General features: G+C 36.7%; 3 protein-coding genes across 3 annotated transcripts; all 3 read right to left on the reverse strand.

The window, feature by feature from the left end:
* Positions 1 to 1,383: 1,383 nt before the first annotated feature.
* LOC110798145 (amidophosphoribosyltransferase, chloroplastic) lies at positions 1,384 to 3,623 on the reverse strand. The gene has a single exon (XM_022003303.2). It carries the CDS (start codon positions 3,468 to 3,470, stop codon positions 1,743 to 1,745), a length of 1,728 nt encoding a protein of 575 aa, XP_021858995.1. The 5' UTR covers positions 3,471 to 3,623; the 3' UTR covers positions 1,384 to 1,742.
* Positions 3,624 to 4,685: 1,062 nt separating this feature from the next.
* Positions 4,686 to 9,647, reverse strand: LOC110798149 (calcium-dependent protein kinase 26). The gene is made up of 8 exons (XM_056831459.1): positions 7,845 to 9,647; positions 7,296 to 7,439; positions 7,015 to 7,167; positions 6,380 to 6,495; positions 6,109 to 6,276; positions 5,802 to 6,026; positions 5,598 to 5,705; positions 4,686 to 5,447 (listed from the first exon to the last, which is right to left on the reverse strand). Exons 1-8 carry the CDS (start codon positions 8,800 to 8,802, stop codon positions 5,433 to 5,435), a joined length of 1,887 nt encoding a protein of 628 aa, XP_056687437.1. The 5' UTR covers positions 8,803 to 9,647; the 3' UTR covers positions 4,686 to 5,432.
* Positions 9,648 to 10,576: 929 nt separating this feature from the next.
* Positions 10,577 to 14,520, reverse strand: LOC110798146 (fra a 1-associated protein). The gene is made up of 2 exons (XM_022003304.2): positions 14,173 to 14,520; positions 10,577 to 11,079 (listed from the first exon to the last, which is right to left on the reverse strand). The coding sequence occupies exons 1-2, from the start codon at positions 14,397 to 14,399 to the stop codon at positions 10,707 to 10,709; spliced, it is 600 nt and encodes a 199-aa protein (XP_021858996.1). The 5' UTR covers positions 14,400 to 14,520; the 3' UTR covers positions 10,577 to 10,706.
* Positions 14,521 to 26,209: the final 11,689 nt, after the last annotated feature.

A 26,209-nucleotide genomic window follows, 5' to 3' on the forward strand; every position in this document is an offset into this window, starting at 1 on the left:
AGAGTACATAATGCTTTTATGGGGAAGAGGAGAAGGAAAACACATGAGCAGTCTTATTATTTGGAAGAAAATAGAGTTTCAATATGAGCATGTCAATGGATAATACCAGAAAGAAATTAAACAGAAGAGCATGAAATATCCACAATGCTAGCTTACAAGTACATCAAAAAATGCCTCACCGTCTTTAGATTCTAAGAACATTAAGATATAAAACCAAAAAGATCATCAGTATACATCAATCCATTTCCAGCAGAGTCAAAATATTCACTATATCTTGTTTGTCTTAGGATTATGACGCACTAAATCAAATTGGCTCATTAACCACATATCTTATTAATCGTGCAGGAGACATTAAGGAGTCACGAGTCCTCACGGCAACGAACCCTCTTATCGCGTGTGTAAAGTTTCATATATCCAATTCCCCTATACCTTCGCATGGAATCATGGATAGAGCCTCTTTAGAGGACAAGGATGACTCCTATCTTACAAAATTGATACTCCATAAATTCTTTCATGCAACTCATATGTCCAACTTCCAGAGTGGCAAACATGCAACATTATAGAGGACTTGAATCTATACAAGTTATGAAGTCAACTACACCGTGATAAAATAAATGAATGTGGATACCCTGCACAAACCTTAACATATAGTATATCTCTATGCAATTTTGTGGGACAATGGAAGTATGATTAAATTAACAAAGAAGATTGTTTACCCCTGCTTGTTTAAAATGGCAAGAGCTTCTTAGCCTGATCATTTCTGCAATTTGGTGCGAGTAGTCCTCAATGTTATCTGATGTGAGTGAGTCAGAGCAGAAAGAAATCTATTCTTCCTCTAGCATCATCACCCTGTAATTAAAACCAGGAGGATCAACAACAATGAAGCACAAACCTGAACTCTCTGTTTCAGACAGTTGAAATATCTTATTCAAGGTCAAGAACTACCTCTTTTAACCTAGAAAACGCCCCATACAGGATGAAATAAGACCCCTTTACTCCAAGAGTCCAAGATGCTCCATTCACTAATTATCACACTCTGTTTGACCAGCAATGGAAATGAAAGGGGGGCGTCTACACAATCACCACCCACAAACATTAATCGGATAACCAAATCATAGTGGTTCATTTCTATGTTAGTTCACCATCACCTCTGGGCTTGAATTCACAGAAAAACAATAACTGACTAGTTTCATATCCATAGATACAGCAAGGCGGGGCAACAACTTAGCAGGAAAGTGCTAATAATCAACTGACTTTAGCTCACTCTAATAAAATGAGATCAAAATTACAAGAAAAAGAAAGGAACATGACTGTCATGATGAATTCAAGGCGAAATATAACCAATTTGAACTAGAAAGCACAACCAAAGAGTACAAGAGTATATAGAAATCAAAACTGTAGAAATGCAGAAATTATTCATAAATTCATGATGTATGTAACGGAATCAAAGAGTACAAGAGTATATAGAAATCAAAACTGTAGAAATGCAGAAATTAGTAAAAACAACAGTCCTAATGAATAAAAAACCCTCTTCTGAGACGAAGCTCAGAACCGTCTTTTCAACTCTTGTGCATCTTCGAGTCATTCTTCATTCTAATTCAAAGACAAATTAGACGAGTCTACATCCAATTTCTGTATACTCCTAAGTCCTAACATGTTGGTGAGGGAGGATTCTTTTTTTTGGGGTAGCGGGGGGAGGGAGTTGCTAATCATCATCATCAATTTGTTATCTGGAATGGCTACTACAAATGACCACCTACTTCCTCTGCTTTCCGAAACCTAGGGCCTTGAACCCAAGCACCATCAATGGAATCAATAACTCCAGTCAACCCATCGTCAACAAAATCACCAATACTCTTAACTTTGGCCTCCTTGGGCTCAACAGGGTAATTCCCCGAGAAACAAGCATAGCAAAAGTTGGGTGAATCACCACCTAGCAACTTTCTCAAGCTATCAAGATTTAAAAACGCAAGCGAATCAGACCCAATAAACTCCTTAATTTGTTCCACATTCAACCTATTTGAGATGAGCTCCTCGGAGCTAGGAGTATCCACACCATAATAGCAAGAACCAATGATGGGCGGGCTAGCAATCCTCATATGTACCTCCTTCGCACCCGCCTCCTTAAGCAATCGAACTATTTTCGATGATGTGGTTCCCCTAACAATCGAGTCATCAACAACCACAACCCTCTTCCCCTCTAAAACAGCCTTCACCGGCGCCAACTTAAGCTTCACACCAAAGTCCCTAATCCTCTGTGAAGGCTCGATAAAAGTTCTCCCCACATAATGTGACCTAATCAAACCCTGTTGAAAAGGCACACCAGCCTTCTCAGCATACCCAAGAGCAGCAACAACCCCAGAATCAGGCACTGCAATAACCACATCACAATCAACAGGCGACTCAGTAGCCAAAAGCTCCCCAAATGCCCGCCTAGACTCATAAACAGACCTCCCAAACACAATTGAATTTGGCAACGAAAAGTAAATGTGCTCGAAAATGCACTGTTTCGGCTCAGGGTGAGGCATTAGACACAAAGACTGAACCCCATCTTTATCCACGACCAAAACCTCACCAGGGTACACTTCCCTCTCATAAGTTGCCTCAATCAAATCAAGTGCACAAGTCTCAGAAGCAAATACAACAGCCCCATTACTCCTCCTCCCCATAACAAGAGGCCGAAACCCGAACGGGTCCCGGACTGCCACAAGCTTATCCTCAGTCAAAAACACCATACTATAAGCCCCCTGCAACTGTTCACAAGCATCAACAATTCTCAAAAAAAAGGGCCTAGCTTTTGAAATTGCAATCAAATGAAGAACTACTTCAGTATCAGAACTAGTATTAAAAATCGAACCGTTTTCTTCCAGCATTTGCCTCAAACTCTTATAATTAACCAAATTACCATTGTGAGCAACCCCAACGGACCCGAACCGGTAACCGGCAACAAAGGGTTGCACATTCTTAAGCATAGAGGACCCAGCAGTTGAGTAACGAACATGTCCAATTGTTGATTTTCCCGGTAACTGGTCAAGCTTCGCCTCGCTGAAAACCTCGGAAACTAAACCAACACCGGTAATACTCTGCAAAACACCGTCGTTCACGGTGACGATACCGGCACCCTCTTGCCCGCGGTGTTGGAGAGCGTGCAGCGCGAGATAACATAGACGGGAGGCTTCCGCGTCGCCATAGATTCCGACAACGCCGCACTCCTCACGGGGCTTGTCATCGGACAATTCGACAAAGTTGTCAGAATCTGGATGTTGGTTTTTCGGGGAGAAAAAGGTGGATATGGGGTTGAGGTTGGAAGAAGAAGATGATTTGATGGAGGTAGTTTTGAGGTTGGTATTGGGGGAAGTAAAAGGGGAAAAGTGGGGTTTTGAGAGGGTTTTAGAAGAGAGAGAAGAAGGATGAGGAGACAAAAAAGTGGGGTTATGGAGAGAAGGTGAATGCAGAGCTGTGGACGCCATTAGAGGAAGGTTGAAGTTTTCCGGGGTGAAGAAATGGGGTGAATTTGGTTATGGCGGATTAGGGTTTGGAGAGGGTTGGAGAGATACCGAGATAAGAGAGGAGTGGCCGAATGGCATACGGCAGAAGAGGAGGGAACTCGAATTTATGCTAAACGATGCGTATTGAGTAATGATGTATTGATATTTGATGTGTGTACGCTGCGCGTCTTGCGGTTTTGAAATAGAAAATTAAGGAATTAAGATATTGTTTTGATTTTTTAAGAAGAAATAATTAGGTTTTTCGAATTAAGATATTTTCGTTTCTTTGATCTTTTATGTGTAGGGTTTGTTGAATTTTGATTTAATGAGAATTCACTACGGTTGATATTTAATTGTTTATCATTTTCAAGTTACGGAGTATTATCTTTTGATTTTTCATTATAATATAATTTAATTGTATAGCTATAGTTTATATAAATTTCTTTGTACGGAGTATTTATTTTTCTATGTTAAGAAAAACACCGTATATTTTATTGTTTGCCTATATCTTTCTACATACGAAGTTATATAATATGAAGTGTTAAACATTATTACCTCAAAAACAAAAAGGTGTTAAACAATATCATTTGAAATCCTATATAATTTCTTATTTATATCATTTGAAATCTTATTTGTTTAATATTTAACCAAATCTATATGCACACGATACAAAATTACAAATAATAGATACTAACTACTCCTAAGTACTTTCTTATTTATTTTTTGTCTTTGGCTTTTCCTATATTCGTTTGTTCGATCACCAAATCACCAATTATGCATGGAAGAATAATAAACTCCATGAAATAGGCCCTCCAAAAATCATGCACCATCCAAATTCCAAAAATAAAAGGTATATTGCTTTAAAATTACTTGGAAAATAAAAATCACCAATTGAAAAGATAAAAGATCATTTTCAAGAATGATTCAATGATCTTATCATCTAGCTCCAATTTGCAAACAGCAATAGGATAATAGGGTAAGAAGATCATCGCTTCATAGCACTTTTTTTTGCTTTTGGCTTTTGTGTAGAAACGGTTGAAGCATGCAATGCAGCCGTATTTTATGGGAGAGTCTTTAATGGTGGGTTACATGCTCACATGTTTTTTTTTTTTTTGGTGAGCAGGTCTCTTTTTAACCATTGGAGTTGCTCTTACCCTCACTCCACACGCCCAAAGTGCCTAACTCGCTAAGACTCCCACATTACCTAGCTCGCTGACCAGGGTCTCATCCAAAAGCATGCCGTAAATGATAAATTCTCCTCTTACCATTCTACTCTAAGCGGGACTTTTAGTAGTTCAGTGACTGACATATTCGTATAAATATGTTACTCGTAAATCAATCGGCCAAAACAGAAGAAACTTATACACAAACAAAAAAAAAAAAAAAATCTATACAACAAGTTGAATACAAATTCTGAGTGTCCTCTAAGCTTGTAAATGCACCTGAAATGAAAATTTGATCTCTAAGTAATATACATTGTTAAACTACAGCAAGTGTTGTTAAACAAGAGCTTAAAAATGATGTTCCACTCATTTTAAATCTATAGTTGTACACAAACCCAGCTGCAGACATGATTGAATTGGCATTTGTGATTACAGACAACTTCAATTCTACCTTTATATTTTACTCAAAATATCTGATCTGAATCTGATAACAACAATATCTGAAACTTACACTATCACCGGTCAGCTGCTATTTCACTCCGGTAAATGACTGACCTGACCAACTGCATTCTCTGTAACATTTTTGATCCTGTATGATATCAAAACATGTCATGTCATTGTATTTCTCTGGTTTAACTTTTCAGCCAATCTATTAGTCAAAAACTCCCTTACAATCAAACTGATGAGGACCAGATACTAAAAAGATGATAATAAACCAAGGCTCTCTCATATTTGTTTGTCTTCTCCAAAAAGGACTTCAAGTTTTTGTGGCGTGACTCCATTATATCCAGCTCGTCTACATCATTGTGAAAAGACCATGGTTAAGTTAAGTTTTTTTGTTTAACTCAGCATTATTTGTAGATTAGATTGTCAAAATAAAGCGAAGCAAGTGAATGCAAGACTTTATTAAAAGCCATAAACTTGCAAATAAGAGAAATTAACAAACCTGATGTGCTTCCCTAACTGCAGTAATTGGAGGTTTCTGTCTTTTACCCAAATCAATATTTCCTCTTTGCATCATCTCAACAAACTCATTATAATCTATACGACCATCCTGCACATTTCAACAAACCAAAGATAAACAAACAAATTTTAATGAAACAATTTGTTCTAACCTAGCTTCATATATAATCATCAAAGTTTAACTTACTTTATCCTGATCCGCTTCATGAATAATTTCTTCCACGTGAACCTCATCCATGCCAAAATCTTGACATGCTTGTTGTAGTTCATCTTTTGTAATGTATCCACTTTCATCTTTGTCAAAGTATGCAAAAGCTGCACATAGATGGTCTTCCTTGTCAACTCTGTGGAGATGTAACATAGCTGCGATAAATTCTCCATAATCAATGGTCCCACTGTTATCAACATCTGCCTGCAATTTCAACATTCACATTATTATCATTTATGGTACGAAAAATTCAAGCAGAAGAATAATTTAGTCAATGAACACTTACAGATTGCATTAGGTAATGAATTTCAGACTCTTCAAGGTTAGCACCAAATCTTTTCAGTCCATTTTTAAGTTCTTCAAAAGTAATCTGGCCACTGTTATCTGTGTCTATCATCTTAAACATCTCCTTCAGCCCTGCAATTTCTTCATCTGAAAGCCTATCAGCAATTACCTGTATTTGGAAATTGGAAGATACAATTAAGAAACAGCAACTCTAGACAAACAATAAGTGCTCTGTATTTTCCCCTTTTCTTGGCAAGTTGGGAAATACTTACTCGTAGAGCCATTTTCTTAAGTTTGTTCATGGCACAGAACTGTGTCAACCGTGATATTACAGAGTGATCAAGAGGCTTATCAGGAGCCAAGCCATCTGCCATAATCCAGGGATGACCTGAAATAAAAATCAGGATCAGAATTCAGAAGTAAGCAACACAATAATTAGCATTCATCAGGAAATCAAAAATCATAGCAGAAACAAGTGCACTGAAAATTGATTCAGGAGTTCAGAAGAAGTCTATGGAATAAACTTCATAATTGAAAACATTTCTCATCAAGAAAAAAGAAACTATGGAGTAGTACAGTATGGACAATAATTGGTGAACGCGGTTAATGTAACCCTTTCATGTTTACTAATACTCACTCTGCCCGACTACATACATACACAAGCAAAAACCGAACCATTACTGTTGCACATGAAGGTACGTAATGATACAAGATTAGCAACAGTAACTATGGAAGCAACATTGACAGGGAAAGAGATTGAACCTACACATGATGGTACATGAGCAATCACAGTTGCTTCTCTACACTACAACTTCTTTAGTCAGTGTGTCATCAGAAAATCATGCATATTCGAAAGAAGAGAATATATATTGAAACTAGAAAATCTGATCTCCTGTATAGCACTTACATAAGACTTCATGCGCAGTTAATCTTTTCTTTGGGTCTCTAACAAGCATTCTACGGACCAAGTCTTTTGCACCATCCGAGATGTTAGGCCATGGATCAGAAACAAAATCAAGATCACCATGCAGGACTTCTTCAAATATTTCTTCCTCAGTTTCTACATCCACCAATGAACAAGAAAGTTGATAAGATAATTATGCTTCTGATAGGAAAAGCAAGGTAACCAACAATATCAAGTAATCAAGGTGGCCAAAAAGAATTTAAAGTTTATATATAATCTCTTACCTGCCCAAAATGGAGGCACTCCACTTAGGAGAATGTAAAGTATCACTCCAGCACTCCAAACATCTGCCTCAGGACCATAACGCTTGCGCAATACTTCAGGTGCAACATAATATGGACTCCCAACCACATCGTTAAAGATATCCCCTGCAATCAGCATTTTTATTTTCAGAAGATAAGGGAGGAAACCATATAAAAGTTGATGACAGTCCAAACTTCTGAAGATAGCTATTATTAATGGTATGATAACACATTCTTTTAGTTATTGTCCTTTATGATATTATACTACTCATGGTAAAGTGTCAGGATACAAAAACAGAAGGCCACCAATAGTTTTAGGAACTTCTGAGGGCTGCATCATATCAATCAACACCAGATACAGCTCAAGCCATCTAAAACTGTCAGAACAGACTGAACCGTTCTTGAAAAAGAGAAATCTTATACAAAAACAGATGAAAAATATATAACATCTTCAACAACCAATTATGCTATGCTCAAAATTAAGAAAATGCAAAACATTTATTGCTTGAGAGCTTTGAAGAGTATATATACCTGGCTTGAAAAATATGGACAACCCAAAGTCAATAGTTTTAAGAGGTGATTCCTCAGACTCATCCACAAAAAGAAAATTCTCAGGCTTAAGATCCCGATGCATAACTCCTAACGAGTGGCAGGCTTCAACAACACCGACTATAGTCCTGGCAAGACAAGCCGCCTTCCTCTCTGTGTAATGTCCTCTCTTTACAATTCTATCAAAAAGTTCACCTCCAGCACAAAGTTCCATGACAACATGAATAGCCACACCATCTTCATAGGCATCTTTAATGGTGATCACATTAGGGTTCCCTTTCAAGTGATGCATAATCTGGATTTCCCTTCTCACATCATCCACATCTTCCTTGTTAATAAGCTTCCTTTTAGCAATTGATTTGCAAGCATATTCATTTCCAGTTGTTTTCTCCACACAAAGGAAGGTAGTTCCAAATTGCCCATGTCCAAGTTTTTTACCCAAGCTGTAAAAATCCTTCAAATTTCCAGTTTTTCTTCTCAAAACTGAGTGTACTTGTAGCCCTGCACTTGCAACCCTCTTCACATTTACATGCTGCTGCTGCTGCTTCTTGTTCTTTTCCTGTTGATCTCCTACTACATTAGTAATAGTCACGTTTCTTGATCGACTCTCTTGCTTTGTTAATCTGCTCTCTTGTCTTCCCAAACCCAACCCCAACCTGCTGCTTTCTTGCCTTCCTAATCGGCTTTCTTGCCTCCCTACCACTTGGCTCTCTTGCCTAATTGACCGGTTCCCTAATCGACTCTCTTGTCTATTTAATCGGCTCTCTTGTCTGCCTAATTTACTCCCAATCTTCACTACCTCAGGTGGTTTGAATTGCACATCTATTGACCTATCTTTGCCTTTGAAATCACCATTATTGTTACCATCTACAACCGTCTGCTTTGATGGCTTGCACCACAACCCAGCATTAGTAAGCTTTGAAATGCAGTTGTTCCCCATCTCATACTAAACACAATTAACACCTCTCTACTCAATGATCAATAATTTTCTGATTACCCAAATGGGTTCAGGGTTTTTCATATCAAGATGTCAAAAATCAAATTCTTGTTTTGTACGCATTCATCCCGCAACTCAAACACCTTATCCGCTATTTACCCATGAACATTAACATACAAAAATTAAAAATGGGGGCATTGCATTGCCCTAAAAAGATGTCAATTGAACACCCAGGAATTTATTTGAACCCCAATGAAAACAATCCAATTATGAGAGAATTGCAATAAAAAAACTCAAAACAAATCAACCCAATATGAAAAATATATAATGTTGGAAACGAATCAAGGTGGATGATGGAAATCTTGAAGATTAAGATGAATTCTTAACAACCCACATTGAGAAATTTCTAAATTCTCGTAAAAAACAACAACAATTACAAAGCCTTAATCCCAAAAGGATAGGATCAGCTGCATGAACCGAAAATCTCACGGGTGATCGTCCACAAAGATTTTACAATTATGTTGAATGGAAAAGCAGGGGGTACCGGAAAACACAATGTTTAATGGAAAAAACAAAAGAATTTGGACAAAATGACAAAAATTAAAATGTTTTGTTGCAAAAGGGAAAAAGGGTTTTGATGTGTATTTCCAGTTTTGGGGAAAAGAGAGAAAATTGGAAAAAGAAAGAGAAAGGCAAGATTACAGGTTTTTCTGTTAGAAACCTTTCAAAATTCCAACGACGTGGCTTCAGTTAACAGAATTGATCATATTGGAGACAACTGTGGAAGATCCAACGGCTAGGATATGCAGGTTTGAAAGATCAACGGTGATATTTGTAGTTAAATGAGTAGTAAAATACGGCCTTGTGCCGGCCTAAATGCCAGCTGAAGATGAGATCTTTTAGGGAATACATGTATTACCCAACATTACCTTAATGCAAAATTTGGAACAAGTTACGAGTATATACGTGGTATTTCGGAAATAAAATCCCACGCTATATGATACTCCGTACTCCATTTGTGTTGAGATATAAACCAACGTCATATGATACTCCCTTTATTTCATATTGTCTATTTATCTTAGTCGTAAGTACTTTTAACCTGTTACAAAAAGTGTCAATTGAGTCACTATTACAGTTGTTAATTTCACGTCAATAAAATCCCATAAGCTCTAGGGTGTTACATGTTTCGTGAAGTATGCGCCTCATATAGTTTTTATTTAAAGTGTATTCTCTATCCCCAGAATTTCCACAAGCTCCTCATCTCGACTTTCATGAAATAGTTACCTCATACGCAATGTTTTAACCTAGCACGATTTCTCCGTGTATAGCTAATACTTGATACTACATTCACTCCCCAGAATATTTGCAAATTATATTCACTTGTAATATTTTACTGCATGAAAAAGTCAGGCATACACCTCGGCACGTCGTTAAGAAAAGAAAAAAGAGCAAGAGCATGCACTTACAATGGATCCAAGTATAGACAATTCTAGTTGACCATGCCCAATTGCCCATGCTTACGAACTTAGCTTTTAGTGTTTTTCAACTCCACTTACTAACACAATGAAGGAGTAATATACTAATAGGTCATGACTCATGACTCATGAGCCTTCGGTAGGAAACCAAGTACTCCGTACATCATTGCGAAAGACCAGCCCTCCACCTCTGCTGCACAATCTTTAGGTCAAGTCAAACCAAAGATGTTTTCCAATTCTAGGTCAACTACACTCATTTTCACAAACCGAATCAGGAAATAAACTAGCAGTGGGATAAACTGTACAAAAACCCAGCTGAGATTCATTTCATACGTATGCGACTTTTATATTGTTTTACTACAGAGTATACCATACATGTCCATTCACTATTCATGTAAAATTAGAAGGTGCATGAACAAAAACTCGATAAAATCAGACATCTCTAGCAAGTCCAGAAAGATCAACATCCCCAGAGTCTGAGTTGTTTGGAATTGTCTTTGGTTCCTTCAAAACATGGCCTTCAATTGGTATTTCCTGTCTCCTTGATGATGATGAAGAGGATCCGCCAAACAAGGATTGATCATCCATCAAACGGGAGAACTCATTTGTCATTGCCTCGGCAGCTTCAAAGAAACGGCTGATACCCCCAAAGAAATTACGCTCAATGCCCTCAATATCACTGCGGAGTCCAGGGAATTCAAAGGGTCGCATCATATCTGAGGATGACAAGGATGATCCTTTCTTCATCTCATCAGTCACATCTTCTTCTGTGTATTCTTTGTTTGATTGCACAATCTCAGTAGGCCTGTTACCATTTCATATTAGATAGCCAAACATCAGCCACAACACTGATATTCAAGTGTCCTTTCATAATCAGTCATTAAAGAAACTATTCAATGACAATATCCTTAAACATCTTTGCCTTAGTTTTCTTTTCTTTTTGGGAGGGTGACGGTGTTATTAGGAGGAGATACTGAGACAAAGGCACAATTACACCTAAAATGGCATCGGCCCTAGGGTCTTGACTCTCGATTATCACCAATTCTCCTACAAAAAAAGTTCAACTTCTTGGTTCTTGGTTAAAAAAGAATGTGGTATGTGCCATTGCCAGGAATAAGTTACATCTGACTTTATCCCAGTAAATAAAAAACACAGAAAACTCCAAAGAGTAGAAAGCAAACAAACCAGGACTCGTATAGCAAGATATACACAAACTCATCTCAGCAATAAGACAGTAACAGAGAGGTTGTTCCCAATAGATCCTAGATATATAGATAACATATTATCTGCCTGCTACTCCACAAATGAAAAGTACAGGACAGAATAGAGCAACATTTAACACAGTCCACCATATGATAGAGACAAAAGGCTGAAGTATGTTCAGTGCCTCAAGTCATTCAATTATTTTTGACAATGGATGCAGCAGAAAGTTTTAGATACCAGCATAACAGAAGTGAGATGGTTGCAAAAGTGGGACTTATCTAGACAAAAATATCAAATCAGAACACCCACTATTTACCCATTGTATGAGCTCCAAGGCAAACAGTAGGCTATATCTACACAAGTATAAAATAAGTTCAAGGAATTGGGAGGTCAAGAAAGTAGCTGTTCCTTGATCTATTACTCTATTAGCAACAGCAGTAGGACAAGAGGAAGATGCTTAAAGACTGTGAATCTGTGATGGACACAAGCAACACAGTAATTCCTCAGCTCTCAAACACAAAATTAAAATAGCCAAAAAAAGAGAGCAAAAGGTGGAAAACTAATTCTCTATATTGACAAATACCATATATACAAATACTATTATCCATCACTATAAACTTGCTGCATTTTCTTTTGAAGAAAATCAACATTAACCATAACAATCCTTCAAACAGAAGAAAACCTACTTCATGCGGTGCATACTGAAGCCCCCAAACAAGCATGCATGGAAATCACACGTTTGAACAAGGAAACATGCCACTTTGAACTAGGCACCAACAAGAGGGGTCAGCTATTAATGGGTTCTTTTTCAATATGTGTAGCACATGGCAACTTAAGGAATATAGTTGCAATGGCATACATACAAAGAATCATGTTATGGGGTTAACGACCATAATTAGAAAAAAAAGATGCCACGATTCTCATCTTTCTCTTTAAAGAAGTCATCTTCAAGTCTTCAACGCATGTGAAATTTTCTTAACTAGCACTAGTCCCCGGACTTGGGTATTAGAAGTTTAACATCTTTCCCCCAACATCTCTCATGGCATAGCTCAAGGTGGTGAACAAGCAGTTCAGTTACATAGATAGGAATTCATTCTTGGGAAAAGTAGAAGATCCTTAAAGGCCTTATATCAGTATATCACACCACAAATCTGAAACGGGGACTAGATACAACCAATCAAAACTACCCTTGGATAAAAGCTGAAGAATCCTTTAAATCAACTATCCCCAAATTACATGGAATTTTGAGAAGTTCTTTAGGAACAAAACACTCTATGAATTATATCAAATTGGGCAGTCCTTTGGAATCAGAGCACTCCCAATAAGGGCCATAATTTATTAATTAATGCATCTGCCTTAAGATATTTCTCTGAGGCAGTGTGGCATTCACACTTCCACAAATTACAAGAACATGCTTCAGATACAAGGAAACCAATAATGAAACACAGCCATCAACCCTAATCTTGATCGACTACAACAAAGAGGAATTAGGAGAAAAATGAGATGGTAAGCAGCAAGCAAAATGACTTTAGCACTTATATTATTCAACACGACTTTCAAGTTCACTAAGGCAGAATACGAAACCAGCAGAGAATTTAAATTATGGATTGGTTAAAACCTAAGAAATTCAGTTGAGTTGATTTTGGTGATCTGATATCAGTTCTTTTTTTTTTGTTACAAGATATTGATGTTCTTTATTTCACATTTTTCACAAAGTTCATAGCGTAATGTTCCTGCTCTTCCATAAATAAAACTGCACATTTGCTCAGTTTGAGTATCACAAAACAGCAAGGAGAAAGGATATGAAGAGTGGGAGTGTGCGACATCATGATAACAAAGGGCATGGAAGTTGGAACCCTCAAATTTTCTTTCAAACTCTAGCCTAAAAAGTACAAAGCTATCATATCATGATTATCACAAGCATTTATGCAGTTTGTTTTTTTCTTAAGAGGAAACTCGTATAGTGCAATTTTTTACCCCATTTCTTTTCTTACAGAACTACAGTGTTCACTGTTCATTAACAGTTTAACACATTCTTAATGAACTGCTGCATCTAACTCAAATGTAGCAGCAACTTAAAAACTTATAACTGGTTTCAAATTACCAACTAAAACATTGTCTCTCTGGCTCTGCACATAGAGTTTGGTCAAGGAGTCAAGTTTCGCATCTAGGCATCTACCCACAAATAATCAAATACTTGTGCCCCAGCCCCATCGCTACATCGATAGCCAATACAGACTCAGGTTACTTTTTAATCACACATCAACACAGATTGATCTTCCCAATGTGTCAATCAATATCTTCATTTTGGCAAGTATAGTAAGAAAAATCACTTGAATTAGCAAAATATGAACCAAAATATGACTCTCTGCTAGTTTGCTCCATGCCAGAACGGCACCGAAACCTACCCAAATTACTTGAATTAGCAAAATATAACACCTTACTTATACAGTTATGCACATTTCCTAAAACATGATTGTGCAAATTCGAGAAATGCCATAGAATTTTCAGGAATATTCTTCACCTATTCATATAATCCTATCAAACGATTCGAACAAGCAACTTATACTCTTATCAATACAATCACGATAAAAAAGAACACGGAAGTCAATTTAAATGTGAGGAATTCAATAATCCAAAGCAAACGATAATGAAGGAAGAACAATCAATAATCAGAGTAGAGTGAGAGACTGACTTTCCCACGCAATCCTTGAGAATCTGCTCGGTTTTCTCGCACTTTCTGATGAATTTTCCAGGCTCGACCTCATCGGTATTGCACTTGGATTGCACGATTCTTCTCGTCGAACAGCGATCGCCGGAATCGGAGCTAGGGTTTGAGTTAGGGTTTAAGTAATCCGCCGTATCAAATGAATTCGAGTAGTTAGATGGTTCGTCGTCGTCGTCTCTCCAAACCCAACCCATTTTTTGTAGTGTGTTCTCCTGTTTTGTTTCTTGGCGCACAATCTAGAACAATCAAAGCCAGAAATACCAAAGCCTTCCCTTGATTTTTTTTTTTTTTTTTTTTTTGGACAACGCAGGAAAAGAGAGGCTTAGGCTTGCCTCCTGAGGAAATACAGATGGCTGTCTGTTAGGTTAGTAAAAAAATTCAATGAAATAGTACATATTATACGGAGTAATTGAAATGGTATATAGAGTATATTTTAATTGAAATGGTATTACTCCTTATCGGTTTGACTAGTGCGGAGTGAATTGATTTATTAATTTAATTGGTGTTAGTTGATAGTGGAATTTTTTTTTAATATAGTTAGTGGGAAACTAGTTTAGGGCCCGTGCAACGCACGGCTACTACTAAAATAATTTATTATTTTAATAGTAATTAAAAGACTTGTAATATTAGAAATACAAACTTTTGTATAAGGCGGTCTTTCCTGTAAGACCACCTTATAGTTGGGTTGTGTTCGCGGGTCAAGTCTTGCTGGGCTGGTCGCGGGTCACATTATTCGGGCCTTATAAAAGCCCCTTTACACGATTTTTTCCTCATTTCATATCACTGTTCACCTTCCAATTTTGAGGAGAGAGAAAGCTCTGTGATTCTTCGTCGATCCTTCTTCTACTTCCATTCAACTCGATTTCTTCAGATCTCTGACTCAACCTATCTGCTTCATCTTCGTTTCTACGATTTTGTAAGTTTCCCGGCGAAGAAGCGGTGAGGAAGGTGGCGGCGTTGTCGGCAAATTAGATTGAATTTACTCGTTTCTATGCGAAGTTGCTCGTTTCTATGTGAATTTGATCGTTTCTCTGCGAATTTGATGTTTTAGCAACGACGAATTTTGGTGGCGTAGTCGATTGCGGCGCCGCCGGCGGTAGTGTACGTCTTCTCTCACCACAAAGGACGCTCGTAAGTCCGCAACCACTGGATCTCCGCGTTCAAAATAGGTTTGATGTTCTAAAATTATTACTCGTATTTGAATGCTGGAGATTACGATTCATTTCTTTGAAATTATTAGGATTGAGTTTTTATTTGGAATTTGATTTTCTGTTTTTGTTTTTTGATTCTTTTTATTAAATTCCGGCGAGAAATTAGGGTTCCAGCGAAAAAAGATCGTCGGCGAACAGCGAGAGATGAAGGAAGGGAAGGAGAAGCGTCGGCGTGAAGATTGAGAGTCGCCAATCGCCATTGTTCGATGTTATGTGCTGGTTGAATGAGTTCCTCTTGCAGTGGTGGAACAGATCTTGTGGTTGTTGTGTTGGCGGCTCTAATTCCCTGGTTGCGGCTGTGGCGGTGGCGGCAATGCGAAGGAACAATGTTGCAGAGGCCTCGCAAGTCGTAACAACTATTGTTGTTGTTGGTCGTCCTTGTTGTTAAAGGAGCTGCTTCATTGTCATTACAGATTTGTTTTAGTCATAGTTTGGTTATATTTAGTTAATAAATAAAATGGTTTAGTAATAATTTTTATTGTAAAATTGTAAAGAAGCGCAATTAATTCCTGGATTGTAACAATTTTGGTTCATTTATATGTTTTAGTTAATAATACGTTTATTTTAGTTACACATTTCTGGATTTTAGTTAAGAGTTTTTGAGAATTAGTTATGATTTCGTGAAATTCTTTTTGTTAATATAAAATTCAATTAGTTAAGCAATGGAGTAAATTAGTTAAGCAATGGAGTAAATTAGTTAAGCATTGAAGTCAATTATTTAAGCACCGAGACCAATTAGTTAAGCGATAAAATTTATAAGTTTACAAATATAATAAAGTATTTGTTAAGCCGGAAATTCAATTAGTTGAGCAATGAAACCGTTTAGTTAAACAAAGGAATCAATTAGTTGAGCTTGAAATTCAATTAGTTAAGCAATTGAACTAATTAGTGAAGGAATGAAACTAATGTTAGGTTATGATACATATGACAATTCATAAATCATGCGGAAAAACCATATAGCCAGGAAAGCATATTATTTACACATAATCATTTAGCATAGAATAGATGCATACATGTTGTAGCGTGCCTTCCCTAGCTGCGCCCGAACCGAACAAGAACAAGTCTTTAGGACTCCAAATGTCGTCCCTCCGTAGATAGTCCACAGTACGTCCGGATCCGCCTCAAGTTAGACCAACTAGAATCGCCCTTAAGGTGCTTAGGAATTTCGGCTAGTGTTTGCAAGTGTATGGCTGATTTTTATTTCAAAAACTTACCCTTTGAATACTTCAATCGTGCCCATAAATTGTGACCCTAGGCACCTATTTATAGGAGTATGGAAAAGGAATTGTAATCCTACTAGGATGTGGATTTGCTAGTTAGAACTTTATTAGGACTCTAAATAACAAAACAAATCTAATAGGATTAGGATTTTAATCTTTGCACAAATCCTAATAGAATTAGGATTTCCCGCACAAGCATTGTACAAGCCGTGCACCCGCGCAAGCCTTGCGGCCCACGACAGGCGCACAACCCACGCTGCTGTGCTCTCGCGCGCGCGTGCCCTTGGCTGGGCCTGGTCGAGGCGTGCGTTGGTGCGTGCGGCTCGCTGGGCGATGGCCTGGCTTCGTGCTGGGCCTTCGTCTAGCGGGCCTCGTCCGATGCTAATTCGTACGATACGCTTCCGATTAAATTCCCGATTCCGGAATTCATTTCCGATACGAACAATATTTAATATTTCCGATTCCGGAATTAATTTCCGTTTCGAACAAATATTTAATATTTCCGTTTCCGGAATTATTTTCCGATTCCGATAATATTTCCAATTCTGACAATATTTCCGTTTCCGGCAATATTTCCGATTTCGGCAATATTTCCATTTCCGATAATATTTTCCGATACGTACCATGTTTCCGTTTCCGGCAACATCTACGACTTGGATAATATTTATATTTCCGATACGATCCATATTTCCGTTTCCGGCAATATCATCGTTTCCGGAGTATTCATTTCTTGCTTGTGACGATCTTAGCTCCCACTGAAACCAAGATCCGTCGATTCCGAATATCCATAGATAGAGTATTTAATGCCATTAAATACTTGATCCGTTTACGTACTATTTGTGTGACCCTACGGGTTCAGTCAAGAGTAAGCTGTGGATTAATATCATTAATTCCACTTGAACTGAAGCGGCCTCTAGCTAGGCATTCAGCTCACTTGATCTCACTGAATTATTAACTTGTTAATTAATACTGAACCGCATTTATTAGACTTAACATAGAATGCATACTTGGACCAAGGGCATTATTTCCTTCAGTCTCCCACTTGTCCTTAGGGACAAGTGTGCATGCATTTCCTAATTCCTTTGTCGCTCGATGCTTGCTCTTGAACATAAGGTAAGAGTTGTCATCCTTATTATGTCCAGAGGTGTTTCTCGGTTTCAGAGTTCAACTGATCAAATAAGCAGATAATCATAGCCTATGATTCATCTGAGCACGACCATGCATTTCACAGTTTCTAGCTCTCCGAGTGGCCTTGTACAACTTTTAAGCATCTCATCTCGATTTATGGGAGGACATTCCCAATCTTGCGATCTTAAGATTAGACTTCGTTTGATAGGTGATTACCTGAGCGTTGCCTTTATAGCCTCCTTTTACGGTGCGACGGTTGGTCAACGTCAAAGTAACCAGTTCTCAAACAAGTAATCTCAAATCACTCAGGTATTGAGGATTTAGTGTCTAATAATTTTAATGAAATTTACTTATGACAGATTTTCATCTCTTACAGTAAAGTTTCATAGGTCTGTCCGATACTAGTCTTCCCAAAGTAAGTATCTATGCAAATGATTATGACATTGCCATGTCCACATAGTTCAAGAAACAGAACTACTAGTCATCTTGCATTCTAGTCGTCTAACGTTTTCTATTCGCCCGATTTTATAGAAAACTCCGACCAGGGACCATTTTCAACTTTTGACATTCAAGTTCACTTGATAGACATTTCTTAGTCACAGGACTGGTCCTGACAGTCTATCTTGAATATATCGTCAAATTGAAGGGACTCATCATTTAATAAACCACAAATTAAATGGAATATGAAAAATACATTTCATATATGATAAATGTTCAACCCCAACGTTTTACAACCATGGGCCTCTAACCCATCTTTAAAACATCCCATGGAATTCAAAGCTATGCTTGACTTCCAGTGCTACAATGTGAGTGTTGCTTCTCACTTGTTGCATAGGTTTAGTTATCATGCTTTGCTAATCTTAATATCCCTTTCACCGAATGTTTTTCGAGATAGGATGATAAGATCTTTTGAGTTTGTTTATTATGTGATCTAGTCTTTCTTACTTAAATAGTGGTTCTACGCATTTTGCAATGAAGAACCATCAAGTCAGCAGACATGTGATCCAGCCAAGTTCAGTGAAGAACTTTTTAATGTAAACAACTTAGTTTTAGTGCTTCTTAGGCAATAAGTACTTCTACTTCAACTGTATAGGTTGCTAGTGATGCTTTGGTTTGGATTTACTTATCCAAGCAGTTCACGGATATGTGGAAGACTTTCCAGCTGTATCTTAGAACATAGAAATTAATATTTAATTTCCCACCAACAACTCAGGGTCTCCAATCCATGTTGCCATTTCAAAACATGATGCTCTATAGCTCGTCCTTATCAATGGTTAACTCCAAAGGGTCTTGCTTGATCCTTTGCCAGTGTTTATGCGTGTAGCATCAATATTTAGCATATCTTTATTTCCTTGAATCAAGAACTATTCCTATGTACCTTTTCAAGTACCATAAGTATTCTTGATCTCAATCTAGTTGATCTTCACTTAGATCAATAGAGATTGGTATATGTTCGTCATGCCTAAAGTCATACGATACGTTTTTGGCGATCCTCATATTATATCATACATGATAAATTCTTTTGCAGAATAATTCCCAATTGAATTCTATTCATGTAACTTTAGCTCATTCAATTTCAGTAGATACTGAATCCAGCTAAATTCTTTGACATATAATATAGGTGAAGAATCTCATTAGATTCTTTGATGTTAACTTAGTAAATGCTTATACATAGTTCAAACATTCTTTTACTTAGATTTATTCACATGGGTCGAATATCTCCAATGGAGTATTTCGTGTTTGATTTAGTAAATGCCATTACTTAATCCAAAACAATATTATAAGATCTTTGTAAATAGATCTTAGTACCCAGTATGTACTAAGTTTCGCCTTGGTCCATCATTGATGAATAATCTCAAATCTAAGTATTTAGCATTCGAATGTTATTTCACAATAGAGAGATATGTGTGTGATACACATAGGACCAATTAAGTTTTATGTACTCTCACTAAACTTCTTATATATCTATAAGAATCATGTACATTTTATGAAACTAAAATACTTATTAGCTTTACTAAAATACATTTCTAATTCCCAATTGCTTGCTTAAATCTGTACTTAGATTTCATAAGCTAGCTATTCTTTTCAAGCATTTATTTGGATCCACAAATCCTATGACATACCATGTACATAGCTTCTTCCAACTTTTGACTGAGGAAGATGTTTTGTCATCCAATTGTCATATGTACCAATATGCAATCATTGCTTGAATTATAGACTTGAGCATTACGATTATGCATGAGGTTTCAACACAATCCACGCCGTGAATTTGCTTGTAACCTTTAGCAACTAATCTAGCTTTGTGTGTAAACACAATTTCATGTTTGATGGTTTTTATCCTTAAAACAAACTTGCAACCAATAGGTGTGAAACTATTCTTGCAAATCAACAAAATTTCAATTTTGTCATCAAAACATTGAGTATGTTTTATGGCCTCTAACCATTTAAAACATTTGAGTCTATATATGGCCTCTAACCATTTTAGGGAATCTGGGTTTCGTCATAGCTTTCTTACAGGTCACAAACTCATTAATCTACATGATAATAGTTTGACTGCAAGTTGTAGGTTTCTTCACTATCTAATAGAAGAATTGCATAGTTTCAGTGACCTGAACTCCATGTTTCTTCACTATCTAATAGAAGAATCTCATAGTTTCAGTGATTTGAACTCTATGCCTACTTGGGTATAGAACATCAAACAATAGAATATCAATAGCCACTTGAAAGTCCTTTGAATATTATGTTCTCCTTGAAGCACTTGTAAAGTCTTCTAAGAGATGCCTATTCTTTAAAGCCATTTCTAAAGTCCTTAAAGAATAAGTTCGGATTTTCTGAAGCACTTCAAAAAGACTCCGGAATGTCCGTTTTATGTTTGTTGTTCGCCTTGAAGACTTTCGAGGTCTATTTTCTCCCACTTGTCATTTTGGAAACGAATCTTCAAAAGGACATTATTTCGAGCAAACAAACATTATGTTCTCAAAAATTCATGGTAGAAACAATACCCTCGTGTCTCATTTGAATAAATCACAATGAAACATATATCTATACTTGGGCCTTAGTTTGTTGAATAACAAATACTAAGCTCCCACTGAGTTTAGCAACTCTTTAGATATATAATTATGAAAAGATATTCTGAAATTACTTTTCAATAGCTTTGACGAATTTGGTTTAATTTAGTTTGGTGGTAGTTTGAGCATTTTGTTTTAGAAGTTATAGGAAAAGTCTTTATGATTCATCATTGATCGAATCAAGTACTAATCGACTTCGATCATTCCAACTTAGATATGCCATATCTGATGGAGCTAGATTGTGAATTTTTCTACACACAATCATTGATGATCATTCTTGGTATAAGTAATCAACAACATGATCTAACCTAGATCTTTATGATTCCTTGCCAAGTGGATTTTATACTTCTGAATCTTTGAACTAGCCAAACAGATTCAAACTTATATCACATTGAGTAAACAAACCAATATGCACTCAAAACCATGTGAAATAATAAAGTCATAAAATCTTTCTTTAGCTTTGAACTCTATTGTCTAGGCGTTCTAACAATAGTTCATATCTTTTGTTACTTTCAACAAGTAAGACTAGTCGTCTTAAATTGATCTAAAAATCAATGAACTTTCAAAAGTCCATCAAAATAGAGCTTTTGAATGTTAACTTGTTGATATGGTCTAAGCAACAATGCCAAAGATTAGTGGAACTCAAATCAAGGGGTTGATTTGAACCTAGTAAAGTTTTATTGTTAAAGAGTTGTTTGTTTTAATCAAGCATATTGACTCAACCCGTAAATGACCATTTCATTCAAATAAACAAACAAACAAACAAACAAGCATTGTTTTCGTTCTTCTGGATGTGAGTCTTTCTGTGTTTGAAAACAGAAATTTAGGTATGCTGATTATGGAACAAAATAGCCATTAAGTTCCAGCCTTTGAAAGGACTTAAAACAAACTAGATGACCCTACAATTAATGTAGCATTTTCATGCTTCATTTCCCACTTGTAGGCCACTAGTGTATCCTAGCTTCCATTGTTTGAGTTATTACCGAAGTAAGAACCTCAAGCGGTATATGATACCAAGGAAGTTTGATTGCTAGGTCACTTCTCTTTAAACATTAACTTTTAGGTAGAAACAGAATTGTAAATTCCTTTCACTTGTTTTCCTATTTCTTGTACCCTTTCTTATAGTCTTAAGAATTGAATTCTCTAGTGTTGACTTTTATACTTTGTTAGACATGTCCAATGTCATTACAACAAAGTTCTTACCATTTATTAAGTTTCAACTAGATGATCTTACCAGAAGCTTTTAAAGTTCTCTAAGCATCGAGCTATTCGAATGTCTAGGGACTAGACTCATTCGAGAATTAAATGGACAAAGATATTAGGTTGTTAACCATTGGTAAAGCTGAGCGTTTTAAACTCAATGCTTTATGATCTCAAAACTACATTGTATTTTGAATTCACAAGCACCAATCGGTTTGCCATTCGACTTTGATACTCGAAAACAACCATAAAAGTCGATATAAGAAACGTACATTTTAAATTGCTCACTTTCTCTCATTTCCGTGAATCGTTCTTAGATTCACTACCAATCGAGGAAATTTACTGTTACCTTTCGAAAAGGATTTATTGCAGTGCAAGATATTTAATTATAAACAATAATTAAAACATTCATTGAAGCATGCAAAGTCTAAACATTTATCATGAATAATAACTTGAAAATTAAAGCAATCATGCAATTTAAACAAGTTATTAGCATTTTATTCGAATTTATTGTTCCGGCGGGTGTGAATAAAATGATTCCAAGACCCTAAAATCATTGAAGAATTAAGCACAGTTTGTCGACTCAATCCTAAAACATCTTAGGTAAGCAAAAACCTTTTGCTAATAGTCTAGAAACTATTCTTGGTTGATAGACACGTCTAAGAACTTATTAGGTAAACCTATCGATTTTGCCACGACATAAAAGGACTCCTTACTTATATCGTTGAGTTTCACCAAAACTAACATGTACTCACAATTATTTGTGTACCTTGCCCCTTTAGGACCAATAAGTAGCACCTCGCTGAGCGAAAACTATTACTAGATTGATGTAAAGGATATCCAAGCAAGTGTATATTTTGGCATGGCACCTTTTAACTCAATTTTTAAGTTTGGAACTTAAGGCTCTTACTATGTTGGTTAGATTTTAAGTGAACTAAAATCCTTAATCATGCAACATAATCAAGCTTTGATCTCATGCATATTTAAGACATATTTAAAAGCAATAAATAACTTAAAACATGCATAAGATAAATGTGATCTAGTATGGCCCGACTTCATCTTGAAGCTTCAACTTCAAAGTCCGTCTTGAAAATCTCCGTGGGAGGCACCATTTTCTTCAAATAGGATAAGCTATAATTAAAACTAATTACAACTATTTGATGGCACGCAGACCATATTTGAATTGAAAACAATTTTGGTACTTTAGACCAATTACATTCAAATTAATGGTACGCAGACCATATTTTCTATCCTATTTGGGCCATACTAGTCACTTCATAACCTGCAAAACAGTACATATACAATATATACCATTCACCCATTCATTATCATGAATGGCCCACATAGCTGGTTAGTAAAACATGTTATGCATCACATAAATATTTGCAGCAATTAATCAAGGGCGCCAATAATCTACAAATTATTCAGTCCTTATTAATTCTAATCAAGTTGTTTTAACCTTAAGGATTTGTAGACCTAATCAAGAGTTTATGACTAAAAGGGCTCCCACTTAAACCAATAAATTCATATGCTTTACTAATTTTAAACATAAATATGTATTTCTAGTCTAACCGGAAACATACAACTTTAATTAAAATTTAAAGCTCATATAAATTTATAATTGAATCCGCTTATTTAATTTATTTTTCAGTCGTATTTAAATTAATTCATGATTTTAATTTTAGTAAAATAATTAGAATAAATAAAATTTATTATAATTATAATATTCAAAATTAAAATCCAAGAAAACAATTTAAATTATTAATTTTAAAATTAATTAAAATTACGTAAACTGAAAATTTCAAATTAAAATTTTAAAACGATCTAATCGTGACGCAACATCACCACGCAACGCACAGCCATAGGCCACACGCACACAGCCATCGCTGGCCATGTGCGCGCAGCCCATGCGCTGCGTCGCATCGTTGCATTCCATCGCAAGGCATCCGAGGCACGCTTGGCCTTTGGCTCGTTGCGCGCCTGCCCTCGTCGCACGCGAGCTTGCGCTCATCGCACGAGGCAGTGGCATGCGAGCAGGCGCTCGCTGCACGCGAGCGATCGATGCTGGGCGTAGCGCTAGTGGCACGCGAGCTTGCGCTCGTTGCGCGTGAGGCTCCGCACGCTTGCGCGAGGCAGTGCGCGCTGTGGCGCAGCTCTCTTGCTGTCCACACGCGACTGCTCGTGCCTTGCTTTCGCCCTTGCCCATGCGCCCATTGCACAGAGCCCACGACACAAGGCAGGGCTGCTGCCTTGTGCTCGTGCACCATGCCCTTGCTCGCTGCATTCGTACCGCATGGGCGACGAGCTCCCTTGCTCGTCGTCGCATGCCCGCACTATACAACACCCCTTAAGGGTAACACGTAGCGTCCATTGCTTTGTGCGTGCAAGTTATATGAGTGAATCGCATAAAAATTAAATTTTTTTTATTTTCAAAATTAATGACAAATTAATAAATCATATTAATTTCATAATTTTAGGGCAAAAATCGAAAATTTATTATTTAATTGATTTCCGATTGACATGGATTCAAGTCTAGGTCTTAAAAAATTTAAAATTTAACATAAATTTACAATTTTTATGGTGGTTTTTAATCATAGGTATCTAATTAAATTATAATTAATTATGAAAATCAAATTAATTCTAAATTATTCCAATTTTCAACAAATTAATCATAATTACAAATTAGATTGCATAATTAACAAGGCTAGGCATTCAAACTTGTTAAACATATACAGTAGGTCAATCAAAAATTCAAGATTTATCAACAAGAATCGCAAATATTTAATTTAACATCTTAAATTTACGAAATTTTGCATTCGAAAAACTAAAACCTCCGAAAAGTCATAGTTAGGCTTCGAATTTGAGAATTCTGGGTTCGGCCGAAAAATATTGTTTTTGTCAAAATTTTAGAATGCCTTTTACATGCGGAATTGACACAAAAATCACTCGATTTGGATGAGTAACGAAGAAACTGCCGAAAAACTGCGTACGTATAATTAAATAAACACAATTTGCAATTAATTAACAATTACGAAAATTAATCACCCCTTTTAATTCTTGCGAATTTGTAATATTTAACCATGTTTATGCAATTTAGATTATGAAAATAATAAGAGGCTCTGATACCACTGTTAGGTTATGATACATATGACAATTCATAAATCATGCGGAAAAACCATATAGCCAGGAAAGCATATTATTTACACATAATCATTTAGCCACGAGTGCTGCGCCCAGCGTCGATGCCTCGCGCAGCGAGCGCTGGCTCGCACAAAGCAAGCGCTAGCGAGCGCGCGCAGCGAGCGCTGGCTCGCATCAAGCGAGCGCTGGCGAGCGCGCACAGCGAGCGCTAGCTCGCGTGCATCGAGCGCTGGCGCGCGCGCAGCGAGCACCAGCTCGTGCGATGGCTTGCGAAGGAAAGCAGCAGCAACTATGCGACGCAGCGCATGGGCTGCGCGCACATGGCCAGCGATGGCTGTGTGCATGTGGCGCATGGGCGTGCGATACGTGAGGTTGTTGCGTTGCGATTAGATCGTTTTGAAATTTTAATTTGAAAATTTCAGTTTACGTAATTTTAATTAATTTTAAAATTAATAATTTAAATTATTTTCTTGGATTTTAATTTTGAATATTGTAATTATAATAAATTCTATTTATTCTAATTATTTTACTAAAATTAAAATCATGAATTAATTTAAATACGACTGAAATTAAATTAAACTTTTTGGATTCAATTATAAATTTATATGAGCTTTAAATTTTAATTAAATTTGTATGTTTCCGGTTAGACTAGAAATACATTTTTATGTTTAAAATTAGTAAAGCATATGAATTTATTGGTTTAAGTGGGAGCCCTTTTAGTCATAAACTCTTGATTAGGTCTACAAATCCTTAAGGTTAAAACAACTTGATTAGAATTAATAAGGACTGAATAATTGGTAGATTATTGGTGCCCTTGATTAATTGCTGCAAATGTTTACGTGATGCATAATGTGTTTTACTAACCAGCTATGTGGGCCATTCATGATAATGAATGGGTGAATGGTATATATTGTATATGTACTGTTTTGCAGGTTATGAAGTGACTAGTATGGCCCAAATAGGATAGAAAATATGGTCTGCGTGCCATTAATTTGAATGTAATTGGTCTAAAGTACCAAAGTTGTTTTTCAATTCA

Source organism: Spinacia oleracea, chromosome 6 (genome assembly GCF_020520425.1).
Source record: "Spinacia oleracea cultivar Varoflay chromosome 6, BTI_SOV_V1, whole genome shotgun sequence".
NCBI classification, from domain to species: Eukaryota; Viridiplantae; Streptophyta; class Magnoliopsida; order Caryophyllales; family Amaranthaceae; genus Spinacia; species Spinacia oleracea.

Bases quoted from the DNA above. Each gene is read 5' to 3' on its own strand.
- LOC110798145 (XM_022003303.2), bottom strand. From the start codon at position 3,470: ATGGCGTCCACAGCTCTGCATTCACCTTCTCTCCATAACCCCACTTTT.
- LOC110798149 (XM_056831459.1), bottom strand. From the start codon at position 8,802: ATGGGGAACAACTGCATTTCAAAGCTTACTAATGCTGGGTTGTGGTGC. The intron at 6,027-6,108 runs GTAAGTGTTCAT...TTGAAATTGCAG, and splicing joins TTCATTACCTAATGCAATCT to GCAGATGTTGATAACAGTGG. The intron at 5,706-5,801 runs GTAAGTTAAACT...TGAAATGTGCAG, and splicing joins ATGAAGCGGATCAGGATAAA to GATGGTCGTATAGATTATAA.
- LOC110798146 (XM_022003304.2), bottom strand. From the start codon at position 14,399: ATGGGTTGGGTTTGGAGAGACGACGACGACGAACCATCTAACTACTCG. The intron at 11,080-14,172 runs GTCAGTCTCTCA...AAATGGTAACAG, and splicing joins CTCAAGGATTGCGTGGGAAA to GCCTACTGAGATTGTGCAAT.